The sequence below is a fragment of the Pithys albifrons genome, chromosome 2 (assembly GCF_047495875.1).
Source record: "Pithys albifrons albifrons isolate INPA30051 chromosome 2, PitAlb_v1, whole genome shotgun sequence".
NCBI lineage: Eukaryota > Metazoa > Chordata > Aves > Passeriformes > Thamnophilidae > Pithys > Pithys albifrons.
Genome location: NC_092459.1, coordinates 120,589,330 through 120,608,376, shown reverse-complemented (window position 1 = coordinate 120,608,376; position 19,047 = coordinate 120,589,330). Strand labels below are relative to the sequence as shown.

The 19,047-nt window shown below is 58.1% G+C and overlaps 1 protein-coding gene across 1 annotated transcript in view; it reads right to left on the bottom strand.

The window, feature by feature from the left end:
* The window catches only part of RAB10 (RAB10, member RAS oncogene family), a 50,924-nt gene extending 32,484 nt beyond the window's left edge, over positions 1-18,440 (bottom strand). The window contains exon 1 of the mRNA XM_071547662.1: positions 17,912-18,440. Within this exon, the coding sequence (XP_071403763.1) occupies positions 17,912-18,038 (127 nt within the window). The 5' untranslated portion in view covers positions 18,039-18,440. The remainder of the gene's footprint in view (positions 1-17,911) is intronic.
* Between the last annotated feature and the right edge of the window lie 607 nt (positions 18,441-19,047).

Genomic DNA, 19,047 nt, shown 5'->3' with positions numbered 1-19,047 from the left:
GCAAGGCTAAACCAAACTGCCTCTCTCTACAAGCCTCACTTGGAACCTCCTCAACCACCATCCCGAGATTTTTATTGAAATCACAAATGAATTCTGAAGGAAACCATGACCAGTCAGTATTTCTACCAGAAGTTCTTTAAGAGCACTTTGGGGCAGTATTAATAAAAGATTAAAGAAGGGAAATAAGGAAGAGAGGGGGCAGTGGGAACTGAGTGTTCCCCACACACCAGGCTGCAGCAGCTCCACAGCACCAGGGACCTCCCAACCCTCCAGCTCTTCTCACCTTCATTTAAAATATTAATCCTTCAGGAACAAACCTTGAGACCTCTTTTGTTGCACCTCCAACAGGGAGCAGTCCATTACCTTGCTATTACACCCTGGGCACCTGCAGATGTAAATCCTTTTATCAGCTGGAACACAAGCAACAAGATTTTCTCTTCTAAAAAGTACAAATTATACCCACACATTTAGGTCTGGGAAGCCACAGGGCTGTAAGGAAGCAAAGAGCATCAACCCATGTGGAATTCCACAGTGCTGCTGCTCCTCAACCAGTGCTGTTCACATGCCTGAGAGATGGATTTCAATGTGAAGGGCTTTGCAACCCCCACCTGGAATTAAAATCCAAGTGATCAGGAGGTGGGAAAGGCCCTGGTACCTGTGAGCACACACCTGGTCCCTCTGAGCACACACCTGGTCCCTCTGAGCACACACCTGGTCCCATCACATGGGTGTTTCCAAAGGTCTCTTCCTTATTTAATGATGACAAGAGGGGACTTGGCAAGAGCTCTCCATCTGCCTCGAGTTTCAGCTCCCTCCAGTTCCATCTCCCTCCAGTTCCAGCTCCCTCACTCCAACTGCTGCAGATACTGAAACACTGACCTGGGCACAAACTGCCACTAACGAGGTTTATTTGCACAGATTAGCACAGAATGCAACTTTGCTGTGAGTGACAGTGACAGTGACAGCTCCTCCAGGGGAGACACTCAGGAGCCCAAACCCATCAGTTGGAGGTGCCTGCCTGGGGGGCTGGAGGGTCTCAAGGGACCAAAGCCAAACCCACAACAGCTCAAACCAACCTGGTCCTGTCAACCTGTCCCTGAGAGGCATCACCCCCTCCCTGCTCACAGGAGGGACAGAGGCACATGTGGCCAGGCCTCAGCAACTCAATCACAAAATCACAGGAGAATTTGGGTTGGAAAAGCCCTCCAAGGTCATCAAGTCTACCCTGTGCCCGATGCCCACCTTGGCAAAGCCCTCCAAGCCCATGGAGCCCACTCTGTGCCCAATGTCCACCTTGGCAAAGCCCTCCCAGCCCATGGAGCCCACCCTGTGCCCGATGCCCACCTTGGCAAAGCCCTCCCAGCCCATGGAGCCCACCCTGTGCCCGATGCCCACCTTGGCAAAGCCCTCCCAGCCCATGGAGCCCACCCTGTGCCCGATGCCCACCTTGGCAAAGCCCTCCCAGCCCAGGGAGCCCACCCTGTGCCTGATGCCCACCTTGGCAAAGCCCTCCCAGCCCAGGGAGCCCACCCTGTGCCCGATGCCCACCTTGGCAAAGCCCTCCCAGCCCATGGAGCCCACCCTGTGCCCAATGCCCACCTTGTCCCCCAGCCCAGAGCACTCAGTGCCACGGCCAGTCCTGCCTTGGGCACCTCCAGGGCTGGGCACTCCAACCCTCCCTGGGCAGCCCCTTCCAAGGGTAGTGTTGGTGGATTAACAACCACAGCACTGGTGATTTTGCCTGGGGAGAGGCTGAGGCAGCACAAAGGAACAAGGTGGTTCCCCACCTGTGGCAAAGAGCAGGGCAGGGGCTCTGGGTGAGCTCTGGCTGCCCCTGAGCCCTGCAGGGAATGCTGAGCAGCTCCAGTGGCACAGCCCACAGGTCACCCCACGGCCAGGGCAGCTCCCAGAGCTGCAGCCAGTGGGCCAAGGCCCCGTGGCACAGCTCTGATCTGCTGGTTTGGTTGCCATGCCAGCTCTCCACATCAGGCCCGGGCAAAGGTCGGGAGATAACCAGGGCCAGGAGTGTTTCCCAGTGAAATGGAGGCAGGTGCTGGATCCTGGGCAGCCACTGCCATTCCCAGAGCTGGGAGTCCAACACCTTCCACCTGCTCAGTGCAGGTGTCCCAGGCACAGCTGGGAACAGAGGGAGGATCTGGCACCCACTGAGATCCCACACAATGACGGAGGCTCAGGGAGAATCCCAGAACAGCAGGGGTTGGAAGGGCCCTCTGGAGATCACCCAGTCCCACCCCTGCCAGGGCAGGGTCACCTGGAGCAGGTGACACAGGAACACACCTGGTGGGTTGGGAATGTCCCCAGAGAGGGAGACTCCACACCCTCCCTGGGCAGCTGTGCCAGGCTCTGCCACCCATCATGGAAAGAAGTTCTCCCTCATGTGGAGGTGAGACTTGTAGTTTAGTTCATGGCCACTGCTCCTTGTCCTGTTGCTGGGCACCACTGAACAGTTTGGCACCATCCCATTGGCACATACCCCATGGAAGCATTTATGTGTTTTACCAATCTGGGGCAGTCACCCCTCACATGCAACAGGGACAGGAGCCACTTCTCAGGCCAAAAGCAGTTATGAAACCTCCTCCTGCCTGCCCAGCTGCCTTCAGCTCTCTCCAAATCCCCCTGCAAGTGTGTCCTGTGAGCTCTCACTGCACAGTCTCACCCACACTCTCCCCGGGAAGGAGTCTGGGAAGTCACATGAAAGGACAGTTCAAATTCACATGTAAAAAAATCTCAGCTCAGAAAAAAGGTCCAGCTTCCTGCTGACACCACCTACACTGTCCCCGAGGGCTCTGGGCCCAAGCACAGCTTCAACACAGCCCGTTACTTCTTCCAGCAAAAAGAAACTTGATCATTTTGTTATTCCAGCAGCTCAACCTTACACAAGGCTCCCACAAACAAAACAAAAGGAAACGAACAAAGGAACTATTTCAGTGATGGTTTATGCATACCAAGAGACAAAGGAGACAATAAGGTTTTTATTCTTAAGGTACCAAGGGGGAAAAAAAGGAAATGAAGCTCTACCAAGAAACAGAACTTAGTTCAGGGCTGTTCCCATGCAGCAACGATCTCTGCTCAGTGCCCCTTAATTCCGGGTTTGGGGCTGATTTAATTCCCTGCCATTACACCTTTCATTTTCCAGTGGACTGAACTGACTCTGGCCAGGCAGCAGAGCTCTGCCCCACCTGTCCTTAGGGAGGGATGGCCTGGGACAGGCCTGTCTCCCTGTGCCTCCCATCACCAGGACCCCTCACCTGAAACCACGGCAGGGAAAGGTCTGCACTCCACAGCCCACAGCTGGAATTCAGCTCTAAACCACGTGGCTGTCATTGAACTCCGTGCAATTACAGCCAATTAAATCAGGCTCCTTGCACGGCTCACCCTGCTGAAGCTGGATTTGTTAGCTACAAAATAAACAGGGAACCAAAAGCTGCTTTCACACAAACTGCTATTTATGAAACACAAAATTTGTCACTACTTGCTGTAAATGGTAATTTTGTCCTCAAATTACATAAAAATAAAACTCAAGTCAACACTTACCCTGCCTAATTTATACTGAGCAGATGGACAAGACAGTCAATACACAAACGAAGGGAAGTGAATTCATTCAGGAAAAGCAGCAGCTTTACCAAAGAGGCAGGTGCTGTGCAGGTCATTAAAGAGATTCAGCCACTCAATTCAGTGCCACAGAATCACTGAATCCCAGAATGGTTTGGGTTGGGAGAGTCCTTAAAGCTCCACGGGCAGGGACACCTTCCACTGGATCCCGTTGCTGCAGAAGGATGTGGGTGATTTTCTGCTGGAGAACCTGGTTTGTTCCAGTGCAAACACAAAATAATCCCACATTTCCCAGAGTGTGCTCAGCCAGCCTGCCCAGCCTGCCCCAGGGCAGGCAGCTCTGCCACTGCTGGCACCAAACACCCCCTGCCAGCCCCAAGGGGTGTCCTGGGCACCAAACACCCCCTGACAGTCCCAGCACTGCAGCCCAAGGGGTGACCTGGGCACCAAACACCCCCTGCCAGCCCCAAGGGGTGACCTGGGCACCAAACACCCCCTGCCAGCCCCAAGGGGTGTCCTGGGCACCAAACACCCCCTGACAGTCCCAGCACTGCAGCCCAAGGGGTGTCCTGGGCACCAAACACACCCTGCCAGCCCCAAGGGGTGACCTGGGCACCAAACACCCCCTGCCAGCCCCAAGGGGTGGCCTGGGCACCAAACACCCCCTGACAGTCCCAGCACTGCAGCCCAAGGGGTGACCTGGGCACCAAACACCCCCCTGCCAGCCCCAGAACTGCAACCCAAGGGGTGACCTGGGCACCAAACACACCCTGCCAGCCCCAAGGGGTGACCTGGGCACCAAACACCCCCTGACAGCCCCAGCACTGCAGCCCAAGGGGTGACCTGGGCACCAAACACCCCCTGCCAGCCCCAGCACTGCAGCCCAAGGGGTGACCTGGGCACCAAACACCCCCTGCCAGCCCCAGCACTGCAGCCCAAGGGGTGACCTGGGCACCAAACACCCCCTGCCAGCCCCAGCACTGCAGCCCAAGGGGTGACCTGGGCACCCAACACAGCTACCAAAGGGTTAACCCCAAAGATGGTGATAAAAATGGCAGCACGACCCTGGAGAATAGTCCCTAAACAGGGCTCAGGGTGGTACTGGATCTGTGAAAATGAAGCCTGGAAAGTTTTACCCCTCAATAAAGACAGGGTCTGCACTTTAGGAGCTGTGATACCAAACATAACAATCCTTGGCTAAATTGATGAACAGGAAGAGTGGGGAAGAATCTATCCCAAAAGGGTAAGGAGAACCAATAATCCCCTTATAGATCGTCCCACACTTTTCCACAGCATAGTCAGAGCTGCAATTCCATCCTTAGGAGTAAGTGAATTAGAAAAAGCAGTTGTCAACATCTCAGCTATCCTCGAAAACCTCCAAGATAAAACCACAGATGCTATTACAGCTTTGAAAGAAGAGGTCCACAGTTTGTCTCGTGTAGTTCTGCAAAATGGGGCTGGGACAGGTGCCCCCTGGGGCCGGGACAGGTGACCCCCGGGGCCGGGACAGGTGCCCCAGCTGGGGGTCGGGACAGGTGCCCCAGCTGGGGTCGGGACAGGTGCCCCAGCTGGGGGTGGGACAGGTGACCCAGCTGGGGGTGGGACAGGTGACCCAGCTGGGGCCGGGACAGGTGACCCCTGAGGGCGGGACAGGTGACCCCTGGGGGCCGGGACAGGTGCCCCAGCTGGGGCCGGGACAGGTGCCCCCTGGGGCTGAGACAGGTGCCCCCTGGAGCCGGGACAGGTGCCCCAGCTGGGGCCAGGACAGGTGCCCCCTGGGGGCCGGGACAGGTGCCCCCTGGGGGCCGGGACAGGTGCCCCAGCTAGGGCCGGGACAGGTGCCCCAGCTAGGGCCGGGACAGGTGCCCCCTGGGGGCCGGGACAGGTGCCCCAGCTAGGGCCGGGACAGGTGCACCCTGGGGGCGGGACAGGTGCCCCAGCTGGGGGCCGGGACAGGTGCCCCAGCTGGGGGCCGGGACAGGTGCCCCAGCTGGGGGCCGGGACAGGTGCCCCAGCTGGGGGCCGGGACAGGTGCCCCCTGGGGACGGGACAGGTGCCCCAGCTAGGGCCGGGACAGGTGCACCCTGGGGGCGGGACAGGTGCACCCTGGGGCCGGGACAGGTGCCCCAGCTGGGGCCGGGACAGGTGCCCCAGCGGGGCAGACACCACCAGTCCAACACTGGTGCAGGGGCAGTTTCTGAGCCCACCCCCACACAACCCACCAGCACCTCTGCTCACCAAAGCAGCAATGAGATGCAGCAGACCTTCCACAGAACTCACATTCCTGGTCTGTGCTGCCCCAGACACACCAAGTATAAATCCCAAAGAACCAGACATACCTTTGCTTTCACCAGAAACTCGAGTAGCTGAAATAACTAAATAAATAACTTTGTTGTGTACAGGCAAGATCAAAAAGTTCTGCAGAGATGAAAGCACTTCACTGAAGGACTGGGGAGCCTGGGAGGGACTCCCCTGCCCAGCCTCAGGCAGCTGCACAGCTGAGCTCCTCCTGACTGACAGAGGCACAGGCTCCTCCTGCCACGTGCAGGTGGATGGGGGTGACAGTTGGGCTCGTTATGCCACAGCAATCCCATCCAGAGCAGGCAGGTGGAGGAGGAGAAGATGAGACACAGCCTGGGAAGGTGTGAGATCAAGGCTGCTGCCCAAGGAGCTGCAAACATGGAGATACAGCTACCAACATTCTGATGATCCCAGTTCAGACACTTAGTCCAGATCTGCAAGAGTAAAGGAGTTTAAGAAGAGCAGTTGAGGTGGTTACCTCGGGGACTCACCCACCGGCGGGGTTTGGTGGTGAGGAAGAACAGGTGCCATGCCCTTGGTTACAAGGGCAGGAGGTGACACCTGGCACGTGAATCTGTCAGACACCAATGGGTGCATTCCCAAGGCCAGGCCCCTGAACTCAGTAACTGAACACCTGAGGTCAGTAACTCACCACCTGAACTCCATAGCTGACCACCTGAACTCAGTAACTCACCACCTGAACTCAGTAACTCACCACCTGAACTCAGTAACTCACCACCTGAAGCCCACAATGACCACCTGAAGCCCACAATGACCACCTGAAGCCCACAATGACCACCTGAAGCCCACAATGACCACCTGAAGCCCACAATGACCACCTGAAGCCCACAATGACCACCTGAAGCCCACAATGACCACCTGAAGCCCACAATGACCACCTGAAGCCCACAATGACCACCTGAAGCCCACAATGACCACCTGAAGCCCACAACGACCACCTGAAGCCCACAACGACCACCTGAAGCCCACAACTGACCACCTGAAGCCCACAACTGACCACCTGAAGCCCACAACTGACCACCTGAAGCCCACAACTGACCACCTGAAGCCCACAACTGACCACCTGAAGCCCACAACTGACCACCTGAAGCCCACAACTGACCACCTGAAGCCAAATGTAACATCACCTTTACAAGACTGAAATGCTGGTGAGGCCAAGCTGACACAACCATCTTGGGGCAGAATAACTTACCTGGGAGCAGGTCCAGCCTGCTCAGGGAATGTTGTCACAAAACAGACACGAGTTTGACCTCACAAGCCACAGAGGAGACAACAGGACCAGCCCCAGCTCTCCTGAACCTTCTGCTGGCCCCGTAAAGGCAGAGGGTGGTACCGAGCCCTGGCCCAAAGTGGGTCAGCCACCCCACGAGCACACCTGAAGTCAGCACAGCACCTGCTCCAGTGCATCCCAGTACACCCAGTGTGAGAAGCATCCTTGGGGCAGAGGCTGTTCAGGTGTGTGTCACTGCCAGCACCCCACACCCAGCAGAGCTCACGCTCACTGGAGCATTAAGTCAGACCTTGGAAATGCAAAACACAAACGGGTATTTCTCCAGGTTACACAGCATGAAACAAGCCACAGTCCCACTGGGAAAGCAAGCCTGGAGTTCTTTGGCTACAGCAAAGAACCAAAACATGCAGAGACTTCAGTTAAACCCACACAAGAGCTGCAGTTAGACCCACGCAGAAAGGAAACCCCACACAGTTAAGCTGCACTGAAACACCAGACAGACAACTTGCAGCAGCAGCTTTAGTCTCTTCCCTGTCTCCCAGGGCCACACAAGTCCCACAGCACCAGGAATTTGACAAGCTGGTTTTCCACAAAGCACTTCTGAAGTACCTTTTCCCCCTCACAAGGGTTACACAAACCCAACACCAGCTGGGTCCCTCCTCCCTGTGCCATCACGGAGCAGAACAGGCACGGGCTGCCCCTGCCCAGACAATCTGTTCAACCTGCTCCCATCCCATGCCCTTCCTGGGCATCTCCCAGCCCCAGGTGGGATGAAGGTTCTGGCAGAGCAGCCACACTCCTCTGAGATGCCCCAGCAGACAGGCAGGGACATGCTGGCTGTGCCAGGGGCAGGCAGGAGCAGCGGGGAGAGGGATGGGCACCCCGGGCTGGCACAGCCCATGCCCAGCTCCCAGAGCAGCTACACTGAGAGGGGCCTGCAAGGCTGAACCCTCGTGGGCAGCACTGCTGGAACAGAGGCACCAACATCTGCCTTTTAAACCCTTGCAGGTTGGGATTGTTTCTCCTCTATCCCCTGATGAGGATTTTATCAACAGACTCTCAATTGATCCTCTAATTAAATCTCAGTATTGACTTTAAGAGTGGAGAAGATCAAGTGTTTTCTCAGGATAAAGAGAATCATCAAATCACAGGATGGTTTGGGTGGGAAAGGACCTTAAAGCTCATCCCATCCCATCCCACCCCCAGCCATGGGCAGGGACACCTCCCACTGTCCCAGGTTCCTCCAAGCCCTGTCCAGCCTGGCCTTGGACACTCCCAGGGATGGGGCAGCCACAGCTGCTCTGCCCAACCTGTGCCAGGGCCTGCCCACCCTCCCTGGGAAGAACTTCTGCAAGAGAATAAGATCTTTCAAAAGAGGAAAATCAAGAAGTCAAGAGGAAATCAGTTCTCTGCACCCCCAGCTGTGCTGATCACTCCACAGGGCACTAAAACCTAATCCTTGGCTGTTCCAAACAAAGGCTGTGTCCCTGCTCAGCAGTCCTTGAGCAAGATTCTACCAACACCAACAGGCATTTGGTTTGTCTGCCTAAAATTCATGAGCAGCCTGTGGATCACACAGCCTGTCAGAAGAAGCCACAGGCCTGTGCTCTGAATCTGAACACACTTTAGCCCAGAAAACATCAGTGACTTCCTCACTCTTAACCTGTCACTGCTCAGGTGACAGCTCAGCCCGTCCTGGACACGGCACTGGCTCACCTGGCACAGCCCACCTGTGTCCTCCCCGTGCACCTCCTGGTCACACTGAGCACACCTGGGGAGCAGCTGCCTGTTCCTTTCAGCTGCTCAGACACAGCAAGTCAGAGCAGGGACAGAGAGGAGCAGCAGGGCTGCCAGGGCACAGGTCTGTGCCTGAGGAAGCGGCTCCGCAGCGTTCCTGCCCTGCCCGGCCCTGCCCTGCCCCGGGGCTGTGACAGCCAGAGCAGCCGGCCCAGTCTGGGGGCTGTGTCATACTGGGGGCAGGGCCACGCACTGGGGCTGTGCCAAGGGCTTTGGTAGTGGGGAACTGCAACCACACAGAGAATTTCCATGGGAAACGTCTCAGGGCCAGGGCAGTGCTGGCCCTGCTGAGACACCTCCAGGGCTGGGGCAGTTCTGGGCCCTCAGTCAAGAGACACCCGGAGGGGCTGCAGCGTGTGCAGGGCAGGGAGCGGAGCTGGGAAGGGGCTGGAGCAGCAGGAGGGGCTGAGGGAGCTGGGGGGGCTCAGCCTGGAGCAAAGGAGGCTCAGGGGGCACCTTCTGGCTCTGCAATCCCTGCCAGGAGGGGGGAGCCGGGACAGGGGGTCAGGCTGTGCCCCAGGGCACAGGGACAGGAGGAGAGGGCACGGCCTCAGGCTGGGCCAGGGCAGGGGCAGGGGGCACAGGAGGAGGAATTGGTTGCTGGAAAGGGTGGTCAGGCCCTGGCAGGGGCTGCCCAGGGAGGTTTGGAGTGCCCAGCCCTGGAGGTGCCCAAGGCAGGACTGGCCGTGGCACTGAGTGCTCTGGGCTGGGGGACAAGGTGGGCATTGGGCACAGGGTGGGCTCTGTGGGCTGGGAGGGCTTTGCCAAGGTGGGCATCGGGCACAGGGTGGGCTCCAGGGGCTGGGAGGGCTTTGCCAAGGTGGGCATCGGGCACAGGGTGGGCTCCATGGGCTGGGAGGGCTTTGCCAAGGTGGGCATCGGGCACAGGGTGGGCTCCATGGGCTGGGAGGGCTTTGCCAAGGTGGGCATCGGGCACAGGGTGGGCTCCATGGTCTTGGGGGTCTTTTCCAACCCAGATGATCCTGGGATTGTGAGTACAGTACCACCCACTGCAGTGTCTCCACCCCCCTGCTGTCCTGTCACTGTCCCGGTGCAGATTTGGAGGGGAACATGAGGAGCCCGAGCAGGGAACTGATCCAGCTGAGCTGCAGAACCAGCCACGTTACACACAGACGTCTCCAGCCAGCTCAGCTCCTCACCACAGCCATCCCAGCCTCTCATCAGCACTGTGGGGAGTGCACAGGCCAAACTGCTGCTCATCATTCAGGGCCCTGGATGAGGGAAAAACCAAACACTCCTCTACAAAAAAAAAAAGAACCACCCACCATGTACAGCATCACCCAAGCCCAGGTCACTCTGCAGCCCCTTCTGGGGGTCCCAGCAGCCAGGGGTGAGGAGAACCCCTCCCTCCAGGGCACACAATACCTGCCCAACCTCCAGCAGCCAAGAGCTGAGGGGATTCCTGAGCTCCAGCTGCATCCAGAGCACCATGTCCAACACCACTTCCCATTTCTACTTTCATTTTGAAGCCATTGATCTTTTCCCCTCCAAAATTCCCCTGGCAGCCAATTCTGCAGCTCAACCACCTACAAGTACAAAGGGCTGTGGCATCTCTTGCTGCCTGATGGATTCTGGACCCCCCTGTTTGGAAATGACTGAGCAGGAGTTGGGATGGGGCTTTGTTGGGGTTTTGTCTTTTCTAATCCACCTGCCCCATGCCAGGAGCCAGGAACAGGTTGGACCCACAGCCTGGGCACAACATGAGCACAACTCACAGCTGCTCCTACAGGCTGAGACAAAGAGGGGATATAATAATGGAATCATGGAATACTTTGCATTGGAAGGGATCTTAAAGTCCACCCATGGGCAGGGACACCTCCCACTGTCCCAGGTTGCTCCAAGCCCTGTCCAACCTGGCCTGGGACACTCCCAGGGATGGAGCAGCCACAGTTTCTGGGAAGAGGAAACCAGCACTTCCAACTATTGTAGCAATCCTCTTTTTTTTGGACCCAAATCCTCTTTTTTTGTTCAAACTTCATTGCAACCACCATTCAGCTAAAAGCATTTTCACCATTCAAACCATCACTCACACCAAGGTTGTTTTCCCACAATCTGCCAAATTTTTCCCTGTTCTCTATCTGGGACTCTTCCCTTCCCAACATTAATATATCACAGTCCTGGGTGAGCAAACAAACTTGTTCCATTTATTATCTGAAGATTGATTTTAAAAAACTTCACTGCCTAAATGTCCCAAAATGCTTCCAAACCCAAACCCACTTCTGCCAAAGGCCAAAGAAATATTTAAAAGCCAATAATTTGATCAGAAAGTAGTTTTCTTACACTTCTACATTTCAAACAGTAGTTTTGCACAGCTCTGGCAGTGTTAGAATAAACCATGGGTGGGTGATCAGACCTCAGGATCACTGTTTTCCCCTGGGATTTGCAGAGTTGCAGAGAGGTGGGCACAGCCAGGAACACAGAGCAGGTGGGAAGGAAGATCCAGGGAAGCTTCACCTCCCTGGGAGGGATCTCCCAAAGCTCACACACCCTTTATCCTCCTGAGCTGTCACCACTCACAGTTCATGGGAAAACACTTTTTGTGACTCACCTTGATTTGCATTTGGCTCAGTCAGACACAGATTACATGGTGGAGCTCAGCTCTGCCATCCCAACTGTGCAGCAGCTCCCTGGCCAGAGGGGCCTCCCTCCCTCCCTCCCTCCCTCCCTGCCTGCCTGTCCCAGGTCCCAAAGCTGGAGCTTCACCTGCTGACCCCGAGGAGCTCCCAAGGGTGCCCAGAGCTCCCCAGTGTGCCCAGAGCTCCCCAGTGTGCCCAGAGCTCCCCAGGGTGCCCAGAGCTCCCCAGGGTGCCCAGTGATCCCCAGTGCTCCCCAGAGCTCCCCAGTGTGCCCAGAGTTCCCCAGTGTGCCCAGAGCTCCCCAGGGTGCCCAGTGATCCCCAGTGCTCCCCAGAGCTCCCCAGGGTGCCCAGTGCTCCCCAGAGCTCCCCAGGGTGCCCAGGGATCCCCAGGGTGCCCAGGGATCCCCAGGGTGCCCAGGGAACCCCAGTGCTCCCCAGAGCTCCCCAGTGTGCCCAGAGCTCCCCAGTGTGCCCAGAGCTCCCCAGTGCTCCCCAGTGGGCCCAGGGATCCCCAGGGTGCCCAGAGCTCCCAGAGCTCCCCAGGGTGCCCAGTACTCCCCAGTGCTCCCCAATGTGCCCAGAGCTCCCCAGTGTGCCCAGTGATCCCCAGTGCTCCCCAATGTGCCCAGTGCTCCCCAGTGTGCCCAGAGCTACCCAGGGTGCCCAGTGCTCCCCAATGTGCCCAGTGCTCCCTTGAGCTCCCCAGTGTGCCCAGTGCTCCCCAGTGTTCCCAGAGCTCCCCAGGGTGCCCAGAGCTCCCCAGTGCTCCCCAGTGTGCCCAGAGCTCCCCAGAGCTCCCCAGGGTGCCCAGAGCTCCCCAGAGCTCCCCAGTGTGCCCAGAGCTCCCCAGAGCTCCCCAGGGTGCCCAGTGCTCCCACAGGTCCTTTCCCATGGCCCACTTCAAACCACCAGCAGCTTGGCATGCTGAATGCCAACAAAAATTATTTCAAAAATTCAGATCTCAGGGATACACTGACTGGAAGTTGCTTTTAGCAACACTTTTAACATTAAAAATCAAGAAAATCTGGTGGCAGCATAAGTAGAAACTGGGAAAGTACCAAAACCATCAGCTACACTGACACATGACCCAGCACAGAGTATCCACAGAGCACGACTGAGAAGCCACAACAATCCCCAAAAACAAAGATAAATACCACAAAAATTACTTTTGCATCAGAAAATTGCTGGAGTTCTTAGAATTAATTGCAATGGTTTGTGACAGACTGTGTGCCCCATGATTTACCCCCTCTCTACCTGCAAAGAGCACGTTGCAGGCTGGCCCTGCCCTCTCTGGGGAGGTGACAGTGACTCCCAGGCACTCAGCAATAGGACAAGGGGACACGATGGGCTCAAGCTCTGCCAGGGGAAATTCAAGTTGGAGAGCAGGAAAAATTCTTTGCAGAGAGAGTGCTCAGGGATTGGAATGGGCTGCCCAGAGAGGGGGTGGATTCCCCATCCCTGGAGAGTTTTCAGCTGAGCTTGGCCGTGGCACTGAGTGCCATGATCTGGTAAAGGGACTGGAGTTGGACCAAGGGTTGGACTGGATGATCTCAGAGGTCTCTTCCAACCCAACTGAGAAGAGAAGAGCAACGAGGCTGGAGAAGGGACTGGATGTGGCACTGAGTGTCCTCTGAAACACCTCCAGGGACAGAGAATCCACCATGTCTTGATCCAACCCCACTGTGATCACCAGCCCAGGGCACAGAGTGCCAGAGTGATCCCAGTGGGGTTGGATCAAGGGTTGATGATCTCAGAGGTCTCTTCCAACCCAACTGAGAAGAGCAACAAGGCTGGAGAAGGGACTGGAGCACAAGTGCTGTGGGGAGAGGCTGAGGGAGCTGGGGGTGTTCAGCCTGGAGAAGAGGAGGCTCAGAGGTGACCTCAGCACTGTCTGGAACTGCCTGAAGGGAAGTTCTGGCCAGGTGGGGGTTGGTCTCTTCTCCCAGGCACTCAGCAATAGGACAAGGGGGCACAATGGGCTCAAGCTCTGCCAGGGGAGGTTTAGGTTGGATATCAGGAAGAAATTCTTTGCAGAGAGAGTGCTCAGGGATTGGAATGGGCTGCCCAGAGAGGGGGTGGATTCCCCATCCCTGGAGGTTTTTCAGCTGAGCTTGGCCGTGGCACTGAGTGCCATGATCTGGTAAAGGGACTGGAGTTGGACCAAGGGTTGGACTTGATGATCTCAGAGGTCTCTTCCAACCCAATCCATTCTAGGATTCTATGGATGTGGCACTGAGTGAGAATCCATGTCTTGATCCAACCCTACTGTGATCACCAGCCCAGGGCGCTCCGTGCCCTGGGCTGGTGATCACAGTGTCGTTGGATCAAGGATTGGACTTGATGATCTTGGAGGTCTTTTCCAACCCAATCCATTCTAGGATTCTATGACTCCAGGAGTCCTTGCAGAAATGCCCCTGCAATATTTATAGTGCCTGGGCCAGGCAATGAAACCACTCACACCTGCACCTCAGCACATCCAAAAGCTCAACTGCTGCTCCAGCAGGAAATACGAGACTGGAGGGACTCCAAGGATGTCAAATGACACTCACAGTAAGTTACACCCCAACAGCCACCACGGATCAGGAGCAATCAGTGTGTGAAGATGAAATGGGAATATAACTGACTAATGTGAAGCAGAATTGCTTTGTTACTGTATCTTTCCTTATACAGCAGACAGGCCTTTGGTTCTGCAGAATTAAAACCCTCTCCCCACTCATCCTTCACAGACACAGGCTGGTTTCAACATTCCTTGAGATCCTTGTTTTCCTGACAGAGTAAAGGCTGAACCTTCCAGTGCCTGAAACAGCCCACAAGAAAGATGGGGAGACTATTTACAAGGGCTGGAGGGACAGGACACAGGGAATGGCTCCCACTGCCAGAGGGCAGGGATAGGTGGGATATTGGGAAGGAATTCCTGTCTGGGAGGGTGGGCAGGCCTTGGGACAGGGTGGGCAGAGCAGCTGTGGCTGCCCCATCCCTGGGAGTGTCCAAGGCCAGGTTGGAGCAACTTGGGACAGTGAGAGGTGTCCCTGCCCATGGCAGGGGGTGGAACTGGATGAACTGTGAGGTCCTTCCCACCCAAACCACTCTGGGATTCCAGGATTCCATGAACAGTCCCTGCACACAGCCCCCAAGAAAGATGGGGAGACTATTTACAAGGATGGAGGGACAGGACACAGGGAATGGCTTCCCACTGCCAGAGGGCAGGGCTAGATGGGATACTGGGAAGGAATTCCTGGCTGGGAGGGTGGGCAGGCCCTGGCACAGGTTGGGCAGAGCAGCTGTGGCTGCCCCAGCCCTGGGAGTGTCCCAGGCCAGGCTGGACAGGGCTTGAAGCAGCCTGGGACAGTGGGAGGTGTCCCTGCCCATGGCAGAGGCTGGAATGGGATGATCTGTGAGGTCCTTCCCACCCAAACCACTCTGGGATTCCAGGATTCCATGAGCAGTCCCTGCCCACAGCCCCCACCAAACGCTCCAGGCCATGTTCCTGTCCCAGGTTCTTGGTGGGGCTCTGAGCAAACAGAGAGCTCAGAGCTGCCACACTCCTGGGCTGTTTGGGTTATCCAAGCACAAGGAGAGGCTCAGCCAAGGGACAGGCACCCCCAGTGTCACCCACTGTGCACACAAGTGCTTTGGGAACAGCATTTCCCATTGCCACAGGTCCAAGACTCCACTGGAGGTTCTCCCTGGAACTCTGCTCTTCCAACTCTCCTCCTTCCAGCTGCTGTGCTGGGATTGCCCACAGCAGGGACCACCAGGGAGAGCCCCTTCCCAGGCCCCTGGACCAGTCCTGCTGCCCCACTGCAGTGGGGGAACCTGGGGCACTCCCAGAACTGCAGTGACCAGGGGGAATCTGAAATCTCATTTTCAGCCAGATTATTCCACCTCTGTGTAACAATGTGGAGGAGAATGCAGTGGACAGGTGTTTTATCCCAGATTTTTCCTCCATGGATAGGCTGCTTTTCCCAAGGTGTTCATGCAAGGCCTCCCTTCCCACTGACACTGCCTGCACAGGACACTTCCCCAGGATCCCTCATGAACTTCCAGAAAAACCACAGAAATAACACACTTAAGGCATCTGTGGGCACTTCATCATCACACAGAAAATCTGTTTGTAGCCCCCAAACTGCCAAATTCCACCCTGAGGATGCAACACTGACACACCAAGGGATGTTCTCAGACACCCAGCCCAGAATCCAGGGAATAAAACACCTCTGCCTTCCAGTTTCTGCACTCCAGAAATAAACACCCACTGGGCTGAACTGGTTGGACTGGTGGGAAGCAAATCCCAACTCTGCAGGTACTGAACTTGGGAATACTCCTCTTGAAGGCCCCAAACCAGCAGTCAGACCAGTAACTCCCCCTCATTACTAACTCCCTAATTGCTGGATGATCACTAAAAGCACAAGGTCTGGGGGGCAGGAGCCACCCTGTGCCTGCTGACTCCTCAACTATGACACTGCCTATTTTTAACGTTGGGAATTGAAATAAAGCTCCCCACGAGCTCAGGAGCCCAGGAATGCCATGTGATCCCAGGCAGGATGTGCCAGCCAGCACTGGAACACAGCAGGGCAGCAAACCCAGAGCCAGGGGAGCCACGGGCAGGGACAGCCCGACCCGACTGGCACACAGGAAACTGAACCAAACCTCACATTCAGGCCCTACGAGCTCACAGGCAGCAACGTTCTTGACACTTCACAGTCCCAAACACCTTTTTTCCCCCACTTTATATCACCCAAGGCTTCCCTGGGACAGTCTTTTTATGTGTTCCAGTGTGAGCTGCGATTTCTGGGGGTGTTTGAACACGATGAGGAAGTTCCCAGGGGTGTCTTTACACCCAGCACGAAGATCTACAGACACTCCACACTCTCCTCCCCTCAGGGAGCAGCTGCAACCCCCAACATCGAAGGGATTTAAAGCCAGATCCAATTCAACCCCCCCAAATAATTCCCTTTTTATCCAGATGTCAGCAGATATGTGTTACACCAGCAACAAAGAGCACAGACAGGACTTGAGAATCTTCAGAGCCAGTCACCAAGAAGGTGAGAAGCTGCTGACCTGAACTCTTCCTCTGCAAAACAAGACGTTCAGGAGAAGGCAAACAAAGTGCTCTGACACACCTGGAAGGGTGTTGGGCACCAGGCCTGTCCCACAGCACAGATCCCACGGCCAAGGAAAGCCCAGGGAAAGGCACATCCCTCCTCGGTGATGCCAGAGCAGCAGCTCTGCCTCGGCCAGGAGCTGCACAGCGGGGAGGGCTGGGGGCAGCCCGGCCAGGGGGAAGGAGGGACAGCTCTGCTGGGAGGGCAGACAGACCCCACCCAGCAGCCACATCACAGGCGGGGGGGACACCGGGCCCGCCCCGCCACTGATGGAAGGGGCCAGGTGGGCGCTGGCACCGGCCGAGCGGGGCGAGCGGCCAGACAGGGTCGCGCAGGGGCACCCCCGGCCCGGGCACTGCGGGCACCGAGCACGGACCGGACCCGCCCTGCCCTGCCCGGCCCTGCAGAGGGGGAGAGGCGGCACCGGGAGGCTCTGCCGGGGGGCACGGGGGTGGGACAGGAGGACACACACGGGGGGGACAGGGGGGACGAGGGTGGGACACACGGGGGGACAGGGGGACAAGGGGGGACGGGGGTGGGACACACGGGGGGGACAGGGGGACACAAGGGGTGGGACACGGGACACACACAAGGGGGACGGGGGACACACGGGGGGACAGGGGGGACAAGGGGGGACGGGGGTGGGACACACGGGGGGTCCAGGGGACACACACGGGGTCCTGGGGACAGGACACAACGGGGGGTCCTTGGGGGGGACAGGAAGACACCCACGGGGTCCTGAGTGGGGGGACACAACGGGGGGGACAGGAGGACACCCACGGGGTCCTGAGTGGGGGGACACAACGGGGGGGACAGGAGGACACCCACGGGGTCCTGAGTGGGGGGACACAACGGGGGGGACAGGAGGACACCCACGGGGTCCTGAGTGGGGGGACACAACGGGGGATCCCGAGGGGGGACACACACGGGGGAGTCCCTGGGGGGTGATACACACACACAACGGGGACCGGGAGGGGACATAACAGGGTCCTGGGCGGGGGGAACACACAGGAGTGGGATTGGAGGGGAGAGGAGATTCCTGGGAATGACACAGGGAGTCCCTGGGGGGACACAGGCGCGGGACTGGGGGTATGACACAGGGGAACTCTAGGAATGACACAGGGAGTCTCTAGGAATGACAGAGGGGGTCCCTGGAAGGCGACACAAGGAGTCCCTGAGGGGAGGACACACAGAAGGTCCCTGAGAGGGACCCTGGAGGTCCCGGGGGGGGAACAGGAACCGGAGCGGGGGGGTCTGTGGGAACCGGCGGGGGGCAAAGGCACTGACCGATGGTGGAGATGAAGGTGGTGTTGAAGGCATCGTCGGAGAAGCGGAAGAGCACGCAGGTCTTGCCGACCCCCGAGTCCCCGATGAGCAGCAGCTTGAAGAGCAGGTCGTAGGTTTTCTTCGCCATGGGGAGGGCGCGGCGGCCGCCGCCGCCCCTCCTCGCCGCCTCCTTCAGCGGGCCCGGCCGCTCCCGAGGGCGGCGGCGACGGCGGAGGGCGAGGAGGAGGAGGAGGAGAAGGAGGAGGAAGAGAGCGAGGAGGAGGAGGAGGAGGAGGAGGGGGCCCACAAAATGGCTTCCTGTGGCGGGGCGGCCTCGCGCGCTCCCCGCGGCTCCTCACGGGGCGGCGGCGGCGGGGCCCGCCCTCATTCCCCCGCGGCCGTGCGGGCTGTCCCGGTGCTGTCCCGGCGGTCCCGGCGCTGTCCCGGCTGTCCCGGTGCGGTCCCGGCTCTCCCCGGGGTCGCGGCCGCTCCTCGCAGGCGCTGCCGAGGCTGCGCGCGCAGCCTGCCCCCCCCACACCGCCCGCACAGACCGCGCAGGCGCGGCGGGGGCGCGCGCGCACCCCCCTCCGTGACGTCACCGCGCGGGGAGGAGGGTGACGTCACCGCGCGGAGCGGCCCAGGGTTGGGCCCTTTGGGGGGTTTTAGGGGGTTTATTACCCCGGGGGAAGGGCCGGGGGGGACATGGTGAGGTTTGGCGAGGCCAAAGGCAGGGGTTACACCCGCGGGGGAAGCGCCCCGGGACCGACGGGGCATCTTGGGGGAGGCCGGACAAGGCCCAGCCCAGACACCCCCTGTGTCCTTGGTGATCCCACAGCGTGGGCAGCAGGACGGGGGGGATTGTGCCCCTGTGCCCCCTCAGGGCAGACCCCAAACCCTGCAGAGCTGCCCCAGCCCGGGGCAACAACAGCACAAGGACGTGGAGCTGCTGCAGCCAGGCCAGAGGAGGCCCCGGAGATGCTGCAGGGCTGGAGCCCCTTTGGAGCCAGGCTGGGAGAGCTGGGGGGGTCACCTGGAGAAGAGAAGGCTCCAGGGACACCTGAGAGCCCCTGGCAGGGCCTGAAGGGGCTCCAGGAGAGCTGGGGAGGGACTGGGGACAAGGGAGGGAGGGACAGGACACAGGGAATGGCTTCCCACTG